The sequence below is a fragment of the Coturnix japonica genome, chromosome 1 (assembly GCF_001577835.2).
Source record: "Coturnix japonica isolate 7356 chromosome 1, Coturnix japonica 2.1, whole genome shotgun sequence".
Taxonomy (NCBI): domain Eukaryota; kingdom Metazoa; phylum Chordata; class Aves; order Galliformes; family Phasianidae; genus Coturnix; species Coturnix japonica.
In genome coordinates this window covers 27,277,111-27,289,689 of record NC_029516.1, presented here as the reverse complement: position 1 = coordinate 27,289,689, position 12,579 = coordinate 27,277,111, and the positions used below count along the sequence as shown (strand labels likewise).

The 12,579-nt window shown below is 43.2% G+C and overlaps 1 protein-coding gene across 3 annotated transcripts in view; it reads right to left on the bottom strand.

Annotated features, from left to right (window-relative positions):
- Positions 1-7,832, bottom strand: part of TMEM117 (transmembrane protein 117) — a 192,470-nt gene extending 184,638 nt beyond the window's left edge. Inside the window, exons 1-2 of one of the 3 annotated variants that reach the window (XM_015854821.2) lie at positions 7,124-7,832; positions 1,683-1,987 (exon numbers count right to left, since the gene is read on the bottom strand). In XM_015854821.2, the coding sequence (XP_015710307.1) occupies positions 1,683-1,959 (277 nt within the window). In that variant the 5' untranslated portion in view covers positions 1,960-1,987; positions 7,124-7,832. Of the gene's footprint in view, positions 1-1,682; positions 1,988-3,680; positions 3,814-3,987; positions 5,585-7,123 lie in introns of those variants that run through there. The other 2 variants (XM_032443208.1, XM_015854812.2) reach the window with 2 other exon arrangements.
- Between the last annotated feature and the right edge of the window lie 4,747 nt (positions 7,833-12,579).

The following is a 12,579-nucleotide window of genomic DNA, read 5'->3' as shown; positions in this document are numbered from 1 at the left end:
ACGCAGCAGACACTGAAGGCAGGGCAAGCCTTCTTGTGGCAGTAATGCTGATTTAAGCCACTTTAAAAATTCACATTAAGCTATGTCCTCTCTGTGATACATGTTTACAAATCCAGGAGGAATTATCATAATTATCTACCTAGCCAGAATAGAATATATTCTCCAAAAGAAAACTTCACTTGTCTTGATGATACTCCAGCCTATCCCTTATTTCACTGATCACGTAGCCTTCCAACTATAGGAAAAAAAAAGTGCTCCTTTGGCTATTTGCCACTTCCAAGCACTGGACCTTGCAATATATTTGCTGGACTGAAGGTTCTGTCCTTCAAGTCAAATTTGAGCAAGTCACTCTCTAACCTTTCCTTTATCCTCTAAATCCTCTCATTATAGGGCTCAATTTGTAATTTTGTCATCACTTTCATTACTTTCCCTAATTTTCACCAAACGAACAAAATCGCTCCTCAGTTTTGGAAGGCAGAACTGAAAGCATCATTACAGCAGTGCTCGGAGCAGCACCCAGGAGCTCTTCTGCATGGGGATATTTTACACTTACCACCACTACGTAAAAATGTCCACCAAATAGCTATCAAGATGCTCAACCATCTTTCAGAATTCATGTTTTAAGAGAAGTCTCTTAGAGTTGTTTTTCTTATTTGTTCCTTGACATAATAGCTTTACATTTGATTTATTGAAACAATACCAGTCCTCTTTTTATCTTAATAGAATGAGGCAGGCTGAGGAAATGGCCAATTACTCATGTGCTGTGAGGTGTTCAGCAACAATCCATCCTGCAGCCCCAACAGAACAAGAACACAATACTGGCCCACCCACTCCAGCAGCATCTCTCTGACATACCCAGAATCAAACACTTGCAGCTGGCAGACTGAAGTAACCTCTCATGTGATTTCTATTTATCTCTACAACTGGAACAGCCTCGAGCCCTCGGATGCAACATTTTTTACATTTACTACATGACTCAGTTAAGACAATGATAGATATTTTTCTCTACATACATGCCTACACCAAAGTTCTTGGACTCAGAATTTAGTCTGGGGTCATTCCCTTCCCTTCAGCCATGCCATGGGCAGTATGTTTCCCAGTTTAGTCACATCTCCCGCATAAAGGCACTTGCTGTCATGTTTGTTTCCATTTCCTACCTTTCCGTTTCATTAGCTTGTTCTTGTATGAAGAAGTGGCAGGACAGCTCCTACTTCTGTAGAGCTCCTGTTTTCATGCAGGATTTCCTTATCTCAGGTCTGCTAATACTAACCACAACCCCATGTTGCACTTATGAGACTTCTGACAAGACATTCAGTGTCACTGCCCAAAGGAATAACGCCTTTTCTGCAGACTGATGAGAAAATTATACAATTTAAAATTTGCTTTGAAGACAAAGTACTTTCTTAGTATTTTAAATCACTCATCTCTTAATTATTTCAAACACATCAGCTTTCTCTGGTTTTAGACCTTTTTTGGCTGAAATTACTGTGGATCGCATTCACGTAAGCAGACACGGCATTAATTTCCAAAGCAATGTAAGCTTTGATGTACCGAGCTCTACGCAGCTCTACACATCTGAAGCAATTAATAGCAAAGCTTATGAAATTGCAGTAAGTGGACAGTTTAAAGGTGACATGACTGAGCCATCAGCAGAAGGTCCATGAGCACATCACAGAACTCACCAAAGAGGCGCTGGTGGAAGAGGAATTTCCCAGCGATCAGCCCTGTGAGAATGGCCAGCAGCCACAGCAGCACCTTCAGGCATCTCCAGCCGCCGCTCTCGGGGTACTTGTTGGTTACAAAGGAGAAGCAGTTCCCGACAACAATCACATTGGCTTCGGTCTGACTGTGAGACACTGGGTCCTCAGCGAATATCAAGAAGTTGAAGAAGATGACGAGGTAAGCCACAACTAAGCGAGACCACGGGTGCTGGAAGTAGTAGCGGAAGTCTTTATCCATCCTCAGGTACTTCAGAGCTGCTCTTTGTCTGTGTGTAAAGATACAAATGCACAACGTTACACATACCAAGAATTACGGAAACAGGAGATTGCCAATGTAAAAGCAAGAAAAAAACTACATATATATTATAGCACAGTCCTTTTAGTCTCAAACATTTCTGTATCATCTCTTTAAAAGCTCAGCTCAGCAGTAGGGTATGTAAACATGGCATGTGAGAACAAGGCAGGCTACAAGAAACTCAACATACCCTTCCACCCATGTTCCGCAATACACAAGACATGTATCACAAATTCTGATGCTACATCTGGACTGAACCTTTCTCTTTATATAGAATGGAACGAGTCTGTGAGTGCAGTGAAGGCTCCTACTGCCTGACCACCTGGATGCTCTCAGACACGTCCCTCACCTCATCAGGAACTTTTACTTATATGAAGGATGACACCACAGTGGAAAAGGTCCTAGAGGCAATTCCTCCAGCCCAGGGAAGCCTTTAGAAATCTCTTCATCAGCTTCAGGGAGCACACCAGTAATTAAGGATATTTTCAAAACCAGGAAAGAAAGAGTGCCTTGAGCACCATGTTCTACAAATAGGAAAGCTGTGTTTTGAAACTTGTCAACTTATGTAGAGCAGCTGCAGAGAAACACAGCGGGATATGGTTAACATTTCAGCTGTTTGTCATTTGATTTCTCCTTTCCTCACAACAAATTGGTTGTTTCATCCCGCTGAAGCACTTTGTTTTCACAGAGATATACAAGGCCTTTGTGCTGTGGAACGCCACAGTTATTCAAAGGGATTCCAAGTGTAGGAATGAGAAAGAAAAAAGAAAGGAATATGTAATAATCTGCTTGTTTCTTACAGCACAATCCTTGAAGGATACAGTGCTCTCAAGTGAACAGTGCAGATCTTTGTAAATGTCATCTACCCTACGGGAAAAGATGATCAAACCCCAGTGCCAGCAATAGGCCTAAATACAGCAATGTGTTACCCATCCCTTCCTGGACTGTGGGTGAGTCTCACTTTAGAAACTCGCAAGCAGCTCAAATTACAACGTCTCTCCTTAGGTAGTCCCTTCGAAACAACTTAACTCCGTAATCAGAAGTATTTCAGTCAAATTACAAGGAATTATGTATCCATTAAAAGCAAAAGAATGAAAGCTCTCAGCATATTCAGACAGCATTTAGTAAACATTCGGAACTAATAACATCACATTGCAGACGACAAAGCAGAAAAAGCATGAGACATTTAACAGTCGACAGAAACAAGTGCCAGCCCTGTGGACAACTTTATGAATGGGGCGACTTCAAGCAGGGGTCACCGGCCCAGCAGCCTCAGGAGCAGCACTCTGAGGAGATCAAATCACCTTTCGAACCATAAGGATCCCCCAAACTATTTCACATTCTCCCATCTCCCTGCTAAGAGCAGCAAAGTTTCCCTATTTATTTCCTCACGGGCACGAACCTTTTTAAAGCCCGAGCGGGGCTGGAGATAAACAACTGGATGCGCTGACATTTCGGCAGCCCCAGGATGCCGGGTTACAGCCGGCTGAGGGCTCCAGGAACCACCCTCTGAAACAGCAGCAGCGCTCCCGCTGTGCCGAGCCCGACCCCTCTTGCCGCGCACCCCTCTCCCTCCGCAACCTGTTAGACGCCCCGTAACCCCCGCAGGCCGGGCAGCCCCGCCGTGCCCCCAGGGGCCGGGGCCAAGCTCCCGTCTCACTCACCGCCGCCGGGGTCGGCTCGGAGAGTCTCTCCGCGGCTCGGCTCTGCTCGGCGCGGACCGGCCGTCGGCCGCTCGGAACGGCTGTCAGCGGCCGGAGACCCCCCGGCTCAGCCCCCCGACCCCCGGGCGCTGACAGCGGCGCTGGCGCTGCGTCCCGCCCCCGGCCGCCGCGGGGAGGGAGAGGCTGCGGTGGGAGCGGCGGCGCGGCCCCTCCTCTCCGCCCCGTCCTCTCCCGGGGAGGCGGCGGCGGCCCCGGCTGTGCCGCAGGCTGGAGGCGGCGGGCAGCGGCGCTGCGGCACGGTCCGTACCCTGCGAAGGGCCTGAGCCGGGAGCGCTGGGAAGCAGAGGGGCTGGAACAGGCGGAGGGTGAGTGACAGCGGGGCGATGCTCAGCGCTGGCTTCGGTAGGAAGAGAATCAGCCGTAGGTGGGAAATGAGGGTGACACCTCCGTGAGGTGGGGTCACCACCGTGGGGTGGGAGGGCGATTCCCACTGAAGTCACATCGCAGGGGCTGTCACGAGGCCGCGGCAGGTCCCCGCGGTGCGGGCATCATCCGAGCTGTCGCTGTGCCGGGCCGATGCCCTCCGTGCAGCCTGACAGCGGGGTTGACGCTGCGCTTCAGCTTTATTGTAGAGCGAAGCCTTTCTAGGCGGGATTTGGTCCCTAGCGTCGCTTTTCTGGTATTGCTGACAGCCCAGGAAAACATGGGCAGGATGCTCACAGCGCTGCGTTATGGCAGGGGTTCGGTCGGCTCGATGCTTGAAGCCGCTGGATGCTGCCTCAGCATTTCGTTAGGACTGTGAGAAGTCATGGCACCCTATTGATGCAGGGAGCTGAAACACAGCATCGAACTTAAAACGTGGGCTCTGTCATATACATGGGACTGCTCAGGTCAAGATATGGGGGGGAACGTGGCTGAGGTCCTCTGAGGCACATGGAAGAGCACTGTGGAAGTGCAGCACAACCACAGGAGCACCAGCCGAGCACTTATGCATCTCTGCTGATTTGCTTGCAATAAATGTGGCTGCTCTGAAGGTGTCTGGCACAATCATGTTATCTTCCTTAATGCAATAACCAACAAGGTCCTCATTTTTAAGGCAGAACTTTCAATACACTCAACACCAGCCCTCTGCCCCCAAGCTATCCTTGCAGTAAACAGACACGTAAAATATTCAGAGTAAAAAAATCAGATCATCATCATGTGTGACTTGAGGGTGCTGAAACACAGTGTGGGGCACTGCCGGCTCATGCAACAGCTCCGTGTGCACTGCCGCGCTCACAGGGCTCAGCCTCCTCCTGTTCCTGCATGTGGATGGGAATCCAAAGAGAAGGAGGCAAGCAGATCATGCTCCATGCACCTACACATGGAAGAAAAAAAATGCTACTCAGCTTGCATGGAAATGCTACAGAGAGTTTCGCTGTGTATTTTTCTTACAGTAAATCTGTGAGCAACTTTTTGAAGCCTGGATATAACTCAATCATGTGAAAAACAGGCAGTTTTCTATTAAAGTAGCCAGCAATGTAACTATGCCATGTATCTCCCCCAAAGTTCTTGCAAGTGCTTTCCTTTTAATATATCTTTCACTGATATGTACAAAGAAGAGCTGAACCACTTCAGTTTTCTTAATCAAGCAATCAAATTCTTGTCAATAAAATACATTCCTGAAGAGCAACAATTAGCACATCGTTTAAGAAGGCTAATAGGGACCCATCCCTAGCAGCCAGGGACCAGCAGACCTATTCAGCAACTGAAGAAGGCCAGCGTGACAGCAGCCAGGTGGGCCTAAGGAGAGGGTGGAATTGGCACAACGAGTCTTCCGGACATGCTAGTTTTGGTGTTTGTGAATGAAACTTACCAGATCTCCTACTACAAAGTAGTGCTCATGTAAACCCTATCTTTTTATGCTGTTTCCAACAGAGAGTTGTGAGTATTAAATTCATAGAAATATAGAATTACACAGGTTGGAAAAGACCTTGAAGATCATCAAGTCCAACCGCAGCCTAACCATAGTACCCTAACAACCCTCTGCTAAATCATATCCCTGAGCACCACAATATATGTTTAAAATTAAACATATATACATCTTAGTGCAGTCTCAGTTTCTGTGAAGTCACTTTTACTCTTCTGGATGAGGACTGGCCTTCTGCACATCGGCCTGGAAGTGCTCAGCTCATATCCAAGGCTACTGCTTCTAACAGCCCCATCTGGCCCAGGATCATGCTCCAAATAACGATGCTGCACTAACACACAGGTTTCTCTGCTTTGCCTTAATGCCAAAACAAAAGTGCTTGCTTTGTCAGTGGAAAGGCTGCAGGTCCAAACCAAAAACATTGGTGTAATCGCTCTGATCAAGAAAAAATATTCAACAATGCAGTTTGTTATAAAACAGCCTCTAGTTTTCTGTGTGAATCCAGGATGAACGGGTAATCTTAAAGGTTGGAAACGATCACTAAGGTTATCTAGTCCAAATGCTGACCCATTCCCACCGTGCCCGCTAAGCCATATCCATTAGTACCACATCTAAATGTTTCTTAACTACCCCGAGAACAGTGACACCACCACTTCCCCATGCAGCCCATTCCAATGCCTCACTGCTCTTTCTGAGAAGAAATGTTTCCTAATATCCAACCTGAATCTCCCATTACAGTTTCATCTGAGGAAGCTCTCTGCTATCCCAAATATCTATACACTCTGCCTTGCTGCCTGATACACAAAACTGAGGACTGCTTAACACCTGTGAAATTTCACAGCATGACAGCAGAGCTGAGGCTGGAAGGCACATCTGGAGCTCCACTGGTCCAGCGCCCTTTTCAGAGCATGGGCAGTGAGAGCACATTCCCCAGGGCTGTGTCCAGGTGGGATTGGGGTTTTGTCAAGGCTGGAGACTCCACAGCTCTGCTGGGCAATCTGTTCCAGTGTTCAGCCACACTCATGGAGAAAAGTGCTTTTCATATGTTGAATGAAACGTTCTGTGTTTCTGTTTGTGCCTACTGAATAGCACTGAGAAAAGTCCAGCTTCGTCTTCTTTATCCCTTCTATCAGACTTTCATACACTTCAGTAAAGTGCTCTGTGCCTTCCTCAAGCCCCCCTTTCTCAAGCTTAAGCTTAAGTCCCAGCTCTGTCCTCCCACTCCTTACCTCCATTGCTGAACACATGCCTTCTCTGTGGCTTGCTGCTTGGAAAACACATAATTCCCTCAGATCTCAAAATCCCATTAGTCAGGGACTATGCTCCTAATGGATTTTTCTTCCATCCTGACGTTGTGGGCAGACCCCAGCTGGAAGCTTAGCATCCATATAGCTGTGGGCTTCCTTCCCCCCACATCCTCTCCCAGGGGATGAGGGAGATAACAGGGAGAGCAGAACCAAGAAAACTCATGGGTAAAGATAAAGGTAGTTTAGTAAGTGAAGGAAAAAACAAGTGATGGATGGCAATCACTCACCACATCCCACGTCCCACCGACAGACTGATGTCCAGTGACGGCTGATGCTCTCAGTGACAGCAAGCTCAGAAACCAGCCCTCACAACCCAGGCTTTATTGCTGAGCATGACGTTAGAAGGTATGGGACATCCTGTCTGGGTCAGCTGTCCTGGCTGCATCCCCTCCCAGCTCCTTGCATGCTCAGCCTGCTCGCTGGGGTGGGAGTGGGGCAGAGAGCACTGCTCAGCTGCAGCCAAAACAGTGATGTGTTATCATCAGCATTGCCTCTTAGCCACAGCCCCACAGAGGCTGCTATGAAGGACATTAACTCCATCCCAGCCAGCCCCAGTGTGCTTGCAGGACAACATTCTTGGAGTAAGAGATTTCTCCCTTTGGTTATGGCAACCAGTCTCAGCAATGCTGCTGTGTGCTATCTGCTTTCCCAACGCCTTTTTACTGTCTAAAAGAAGAGAAAGTAGCACATTAAACCATTAAAATAATGGAGAAAAAAAAAACAGAAGCTGACAAAAGTTGGTATATAACTAAAGAGTTAAATGTAAGAACCTGGACACAAAGACACAAATATGTAATTCATTGAAAGTAAGAATGTTAACTCAGAGACAATGACATTGCAAATATTGTTAGTATGTTGCTACTAGATATAAAGAAATAGAATTGCCTAAAAGAATGTGCAGAAGCAGAATTAATCAATATTTCTGTTGTATATTTAGTAAACATAAGCTGTGCTTTCATATTATATTACACTGAAATACTTTCCTTTAAATCAATAATACAAAAGGACAGCAAAGATCAGCAGAATATATTAGATGGTTATTTTTAAAATGGCAGGTCAAAGAGTTTTTAGAAAAATAAATGAAAGTAGAATTAGGCAGCAATGTTAATTATTAAAATCGATTCCTAGCAATTTCTGAAATGCCAAGGAAATTTCAGAGAAACAGAAGAAAGTTAATACTGTAACAATATTTGAAGGGTAAATAGGATGACCTACTTAATTACAGGCTCATTGGGCTGACAGCAAGCATGGGCAAAATTATAGGAAAGGCAGGTTCAGGACTCAATTACAGAAAGGAATGAAAGGGAGAAGAACCGGAATTGCCAAATGGCAGGCAGTGGGGCAGGCTGTGCAGCCGTGCAGTCCCTGCCTGCACTGTGTGAGTCAGAATATTCCCCAGATTTTGGCTGAACCAATGCCTCTATTTTTGTAGTAACAGCCACCAATAAAATGAGCTGGCAGAAAATCCTCTTTGAAAAACTGTTCTGATGTCACTTCAGAGATGCCACATTCTTTTTTATAAGCACCTATGTAGAAATATACTTGAAATCTTATGCTTTTGGATCTCCATGGACATTCCAATGAAAGAGCTAGATTGACACAAAATCAACATTATATGCAATGCACAGGTGTACCAATAGGCTCTCATTCATGCTACATATTTATGAATCTATTTAAAATTTGAATCAGTGAAACAAGATTGCAAAACACCAAAGATGAGGAAAGCTAAAACTAATGGCAGAGAGAAACTTCTGATGGTAAAACTCAAGGCTCTTCAGTTTGTTGGGTGCAATCTAAAATATTTCAAAGCAAATGTAACTGGGAATAGGAACAAACTGTACATGCAGTTTTTATATGACAAGAAGAAAAGCATAAAAAACCATCAGATATGGATTTTAACAAATATAAATGATGCTCTGGCTAAAACAGGAGGGCACTTTTGGGATGTGAGAGACTAATGTGTAGTTTTCGATCCTTACCAAGAAACTTTAGCCTTACAAAGATGAAGTTAGGGATGATTTCATCACTGTTGATAGATTAAGTCATAAAAACAAAATGTGAATAGTATATGATACATAGATCTAATTTTGCAATAGTGGTTGAACTTGGACAAGATGTAGAATTGTGTGACCTTTTACATATGGTGAAAGAAAACTCCAGGCCTGCCGTTACATGATAAAAGACTTAACAAGGATAAAGCAGAAGCTGTACTGGAAGTTTTGAAGGTGACAGTCAGATTAGAAACAAAACTTACCATTATCTGAAGTAATTACTTCTATTCATCCACACCAAATTTACTCTTAGTAAGCAGAATTCTACTTCAAATAATTGTACTGATTTCAAAGAGATAAGCAACACACACCTAGCCTAGATAAAATCGTTAAAGAAGTAGCTAGTGAGGTGAACTTACATCACTAAAGATCTTCTGCATCCACTGGCCATACAGGTGCTTTCAGCTAGGTGTGATTTCTGTATTAGACAAAGAAAAGAATGATCAGTGTTCAGCTACATTAATACTTATACATACAGAGTTAGAGAATTCCAAAATTAAGAAAGAGCTCAATCTGAGTTCAGACTTCCATGAATACTGCTTAACCACAACGTACAAGCCTACTGTAATTGTAGAATGTCCTGCCCTCTAAACCCTTCACCTTGTGGCCTTCACCTTGTGGCCCTCCTTTAGGCTTCTCTAGGCAGTGAATCAAACCCTAGGAATACTAAGTTCAGTTTGCTAATGACTTCAGTGACTGTCCAAATGGCATCACTTAGTGAATCGTAATAATTTCACTGAAAATAATCAAATACACCAGCATTAAACGTGAGATAGCTAATCATAGTCTGAAGATAGTTAATAAGAAAATCACATATACCCTGCTATGCACAGAGAGGGGTTTCTTTGGTGACAGATCTTCAGCTCTGAATAAGCAATGAGAAGACCAAGTTTTGTGACCTTTCTTTAAAACTTGTTCTCATCATATATAGGGATATGCAGTATCTCTTATGCAAATAGACTCTTCTTCAATAGCCAAAGAATATCCTGTGACAAATGGTTGCTATTTCTAGCTCACACTAATGCACTGTGAAAAAACATAGTTACGCCAAAAAAAAAACACCAAAAACTTACAATGAGAAATGTAATAATTTATTTAACAGTTGGAAATCCACTGAAGATGAACAGACACTTTGAGTGAGTGCCCAAGAGAACAAGTAAGAATGGACAGCACAGTCAAAATGTCTTTTGTTTGCTTAGTGAACTTCCTTTCGTCTATAAGACCAGCAACGAGTGCACTCTAGAATCCTTTGGAGCTAAAATGAACTACTGGAGACCTTCCATTTATGCTGAAATGCAGCCTATGCCTGGTTTAAATGTATACAGAAGGTTTTTTTCTGCTTCAGCACTAACAGAACAGGCTTCAGTGCCAGAAGCAAACTGTGCTACTCTCCAAGTTTCATTGCAGGTCTTTCTCCCATCCTTCCTCAGCATTTCTATCAACTTAAACAGTACGGAATAAGGACCTATAGTACACATTTTTTTCTCACATTTCTCAGAATACTTCCTACAAATTGATAGTTTATAAGATCCCTAATTGGCTTCGTTGAATCCTTTTGGGATAAAACCTCCCCTTAATGGACATTTTCACACATTTTTTTTTCTCATAATAATTTAGAGATAGAAACAAGGTGTCACTTATGAGTGAGCTGGGACAAAGACCTGTCTGACTGAGTTCCTTTCCCACAGCGGGGCCCAATGGGTTGGAAGCATCTTTTGTCCCAGGTCCTCCTGTTCTTTCACCTCAGTTTTGAAATACCTCAGAGAATCATAAGTTGATTTATCTAACAGCAATTTGAACCTTTTCTTACTTAATTCCTAAAGAAAACTGCGTAAACTATAAAACAGCAAAGCATAATAGGAGCCGGGCAAAAAGGAAAGTGAGATTAGATCTAATATGTCCACAGCTATATAAGTCATGAAGAATCAGGTAGAAACATGACACCTCAGGAACAACTGATAAAGTGGGAGAGAAAATATACAGCAAAAGACTGAAATTTTCAAGTATTTCCCACCCCCCCCCTCCCCCCTCCTTACCCCCCAGCTACAGGGTAAGCAGCCTAAGCAGGGTACAGATACTGCTGGACTCTCTAAGAGAGGAAGTGACTTAAGAACATTGTGTCTTCAACACAGAGTGTAAACAATGCCTTGGCCAGAGTTGCTGATGCTTCATTTGATATTAGTTTGTACTAACTGTACCTCATCATGAGAGGAAACAGCATCTCTATAGCAATGGAAAACAAGATAAGCACTTGCACATCATCAGCATAGTGCTGGTGTGTCAGTATTTCATAGCGTCTCAGTGCACTTATCTCAAGCAAGTAGTAGAAGGAAGTAGAAATAAATACAGAAGGAATATTGCCCAGTATCTCTCTTTTGAGTTCACTGGGAAAATGATGGGAAGAAAGAACCCAAGCACGAACCATCCCCTGATAGATTAAGATAACTATTGTGATTTATAAAATGATTCCAAAGGCCAGATGGAGCAGACCAGGTCTTTGATGTTCTTCTTGTTTTGTTTGACCTACAAACCACTTCAAGCATCATCTGATTGTTACAAGTTTCTTATGCACTCCATGCACAAGACAGATTTATTTGACCCTGTCATCAATAATCAATAAAGCAAACATAGGTTTTAAATAATTAAAATGTTTTTGTTTTTGTTTTCCTATTGTACAGGAAAGGTAAAAACAAGAACCATCAAGATATCAGTGATATCATTTAATGCACTTCTGGAATGCATTCAGATAACACACCACGAAGGCAGAACACACTGTGGCCTGGAGCGTGACTGGATCACAAATAATTCTGCACAGTGATCTTGCAGTGGTATTAACATACTAGTTAGTCACTACTATTAGGGTAACATACTAAAAAATGAACCACATGAAGTATTTCATAACCTCAGAATTCCAGAGACCATGAGACACTTTGATGATCCTACTGCCCATTATGCTCTGAATGTATACAGAGAATGTAGGTGTCACATTTACAAGATAAGAATATGAGCTTAACAGAAAAGGACAAAGATACCAGCAAACCATATTCAGAATCAACTCTTAACTAATTTAACTGTATATTTCAGAGAACAGAATGATATAAGAAACATGGAAATTCCCACCAACTGTGCTTTGTTTAGTTTATTTCTCTAAGCATTTGTTTTTTGTTGTCAAAGCATATCAAAACATGAAAAGAATCAGTTGTCTGCAACTTTTAGGACAGCATCAATGAGAGTGGGTAGGAACCTCCCAGTACCTCATCCTTCCTTATCAACTATGTTGTAATTCGGCTCGAGCATTTTTCTATCTACCATGTTCTAGGTCACCTATAGACAAGACCTACTGTGTCAACTGATTGAGCAGCCAGGAAGAAAAGCCCTTTGCATTATGAATGTTATGACATGAGAGTTAGATGGTTTATTTGCTCATTTATCTGAAATAGAAATGGATATAAGTGCATAAAGAAATGAAGTGATGCATTCATAGTGCTATAAAAACTTACTGAAATACATAAAATGAGAGATTCCCTTTACTGTAATAAAGAATCACTTGTTATAATGTCAAAGGAGCGTGCAGTTTCTTTAGTAAGATTTCTTAATAGTAGACTATACATAAACTCTAGCCACTATAAAGA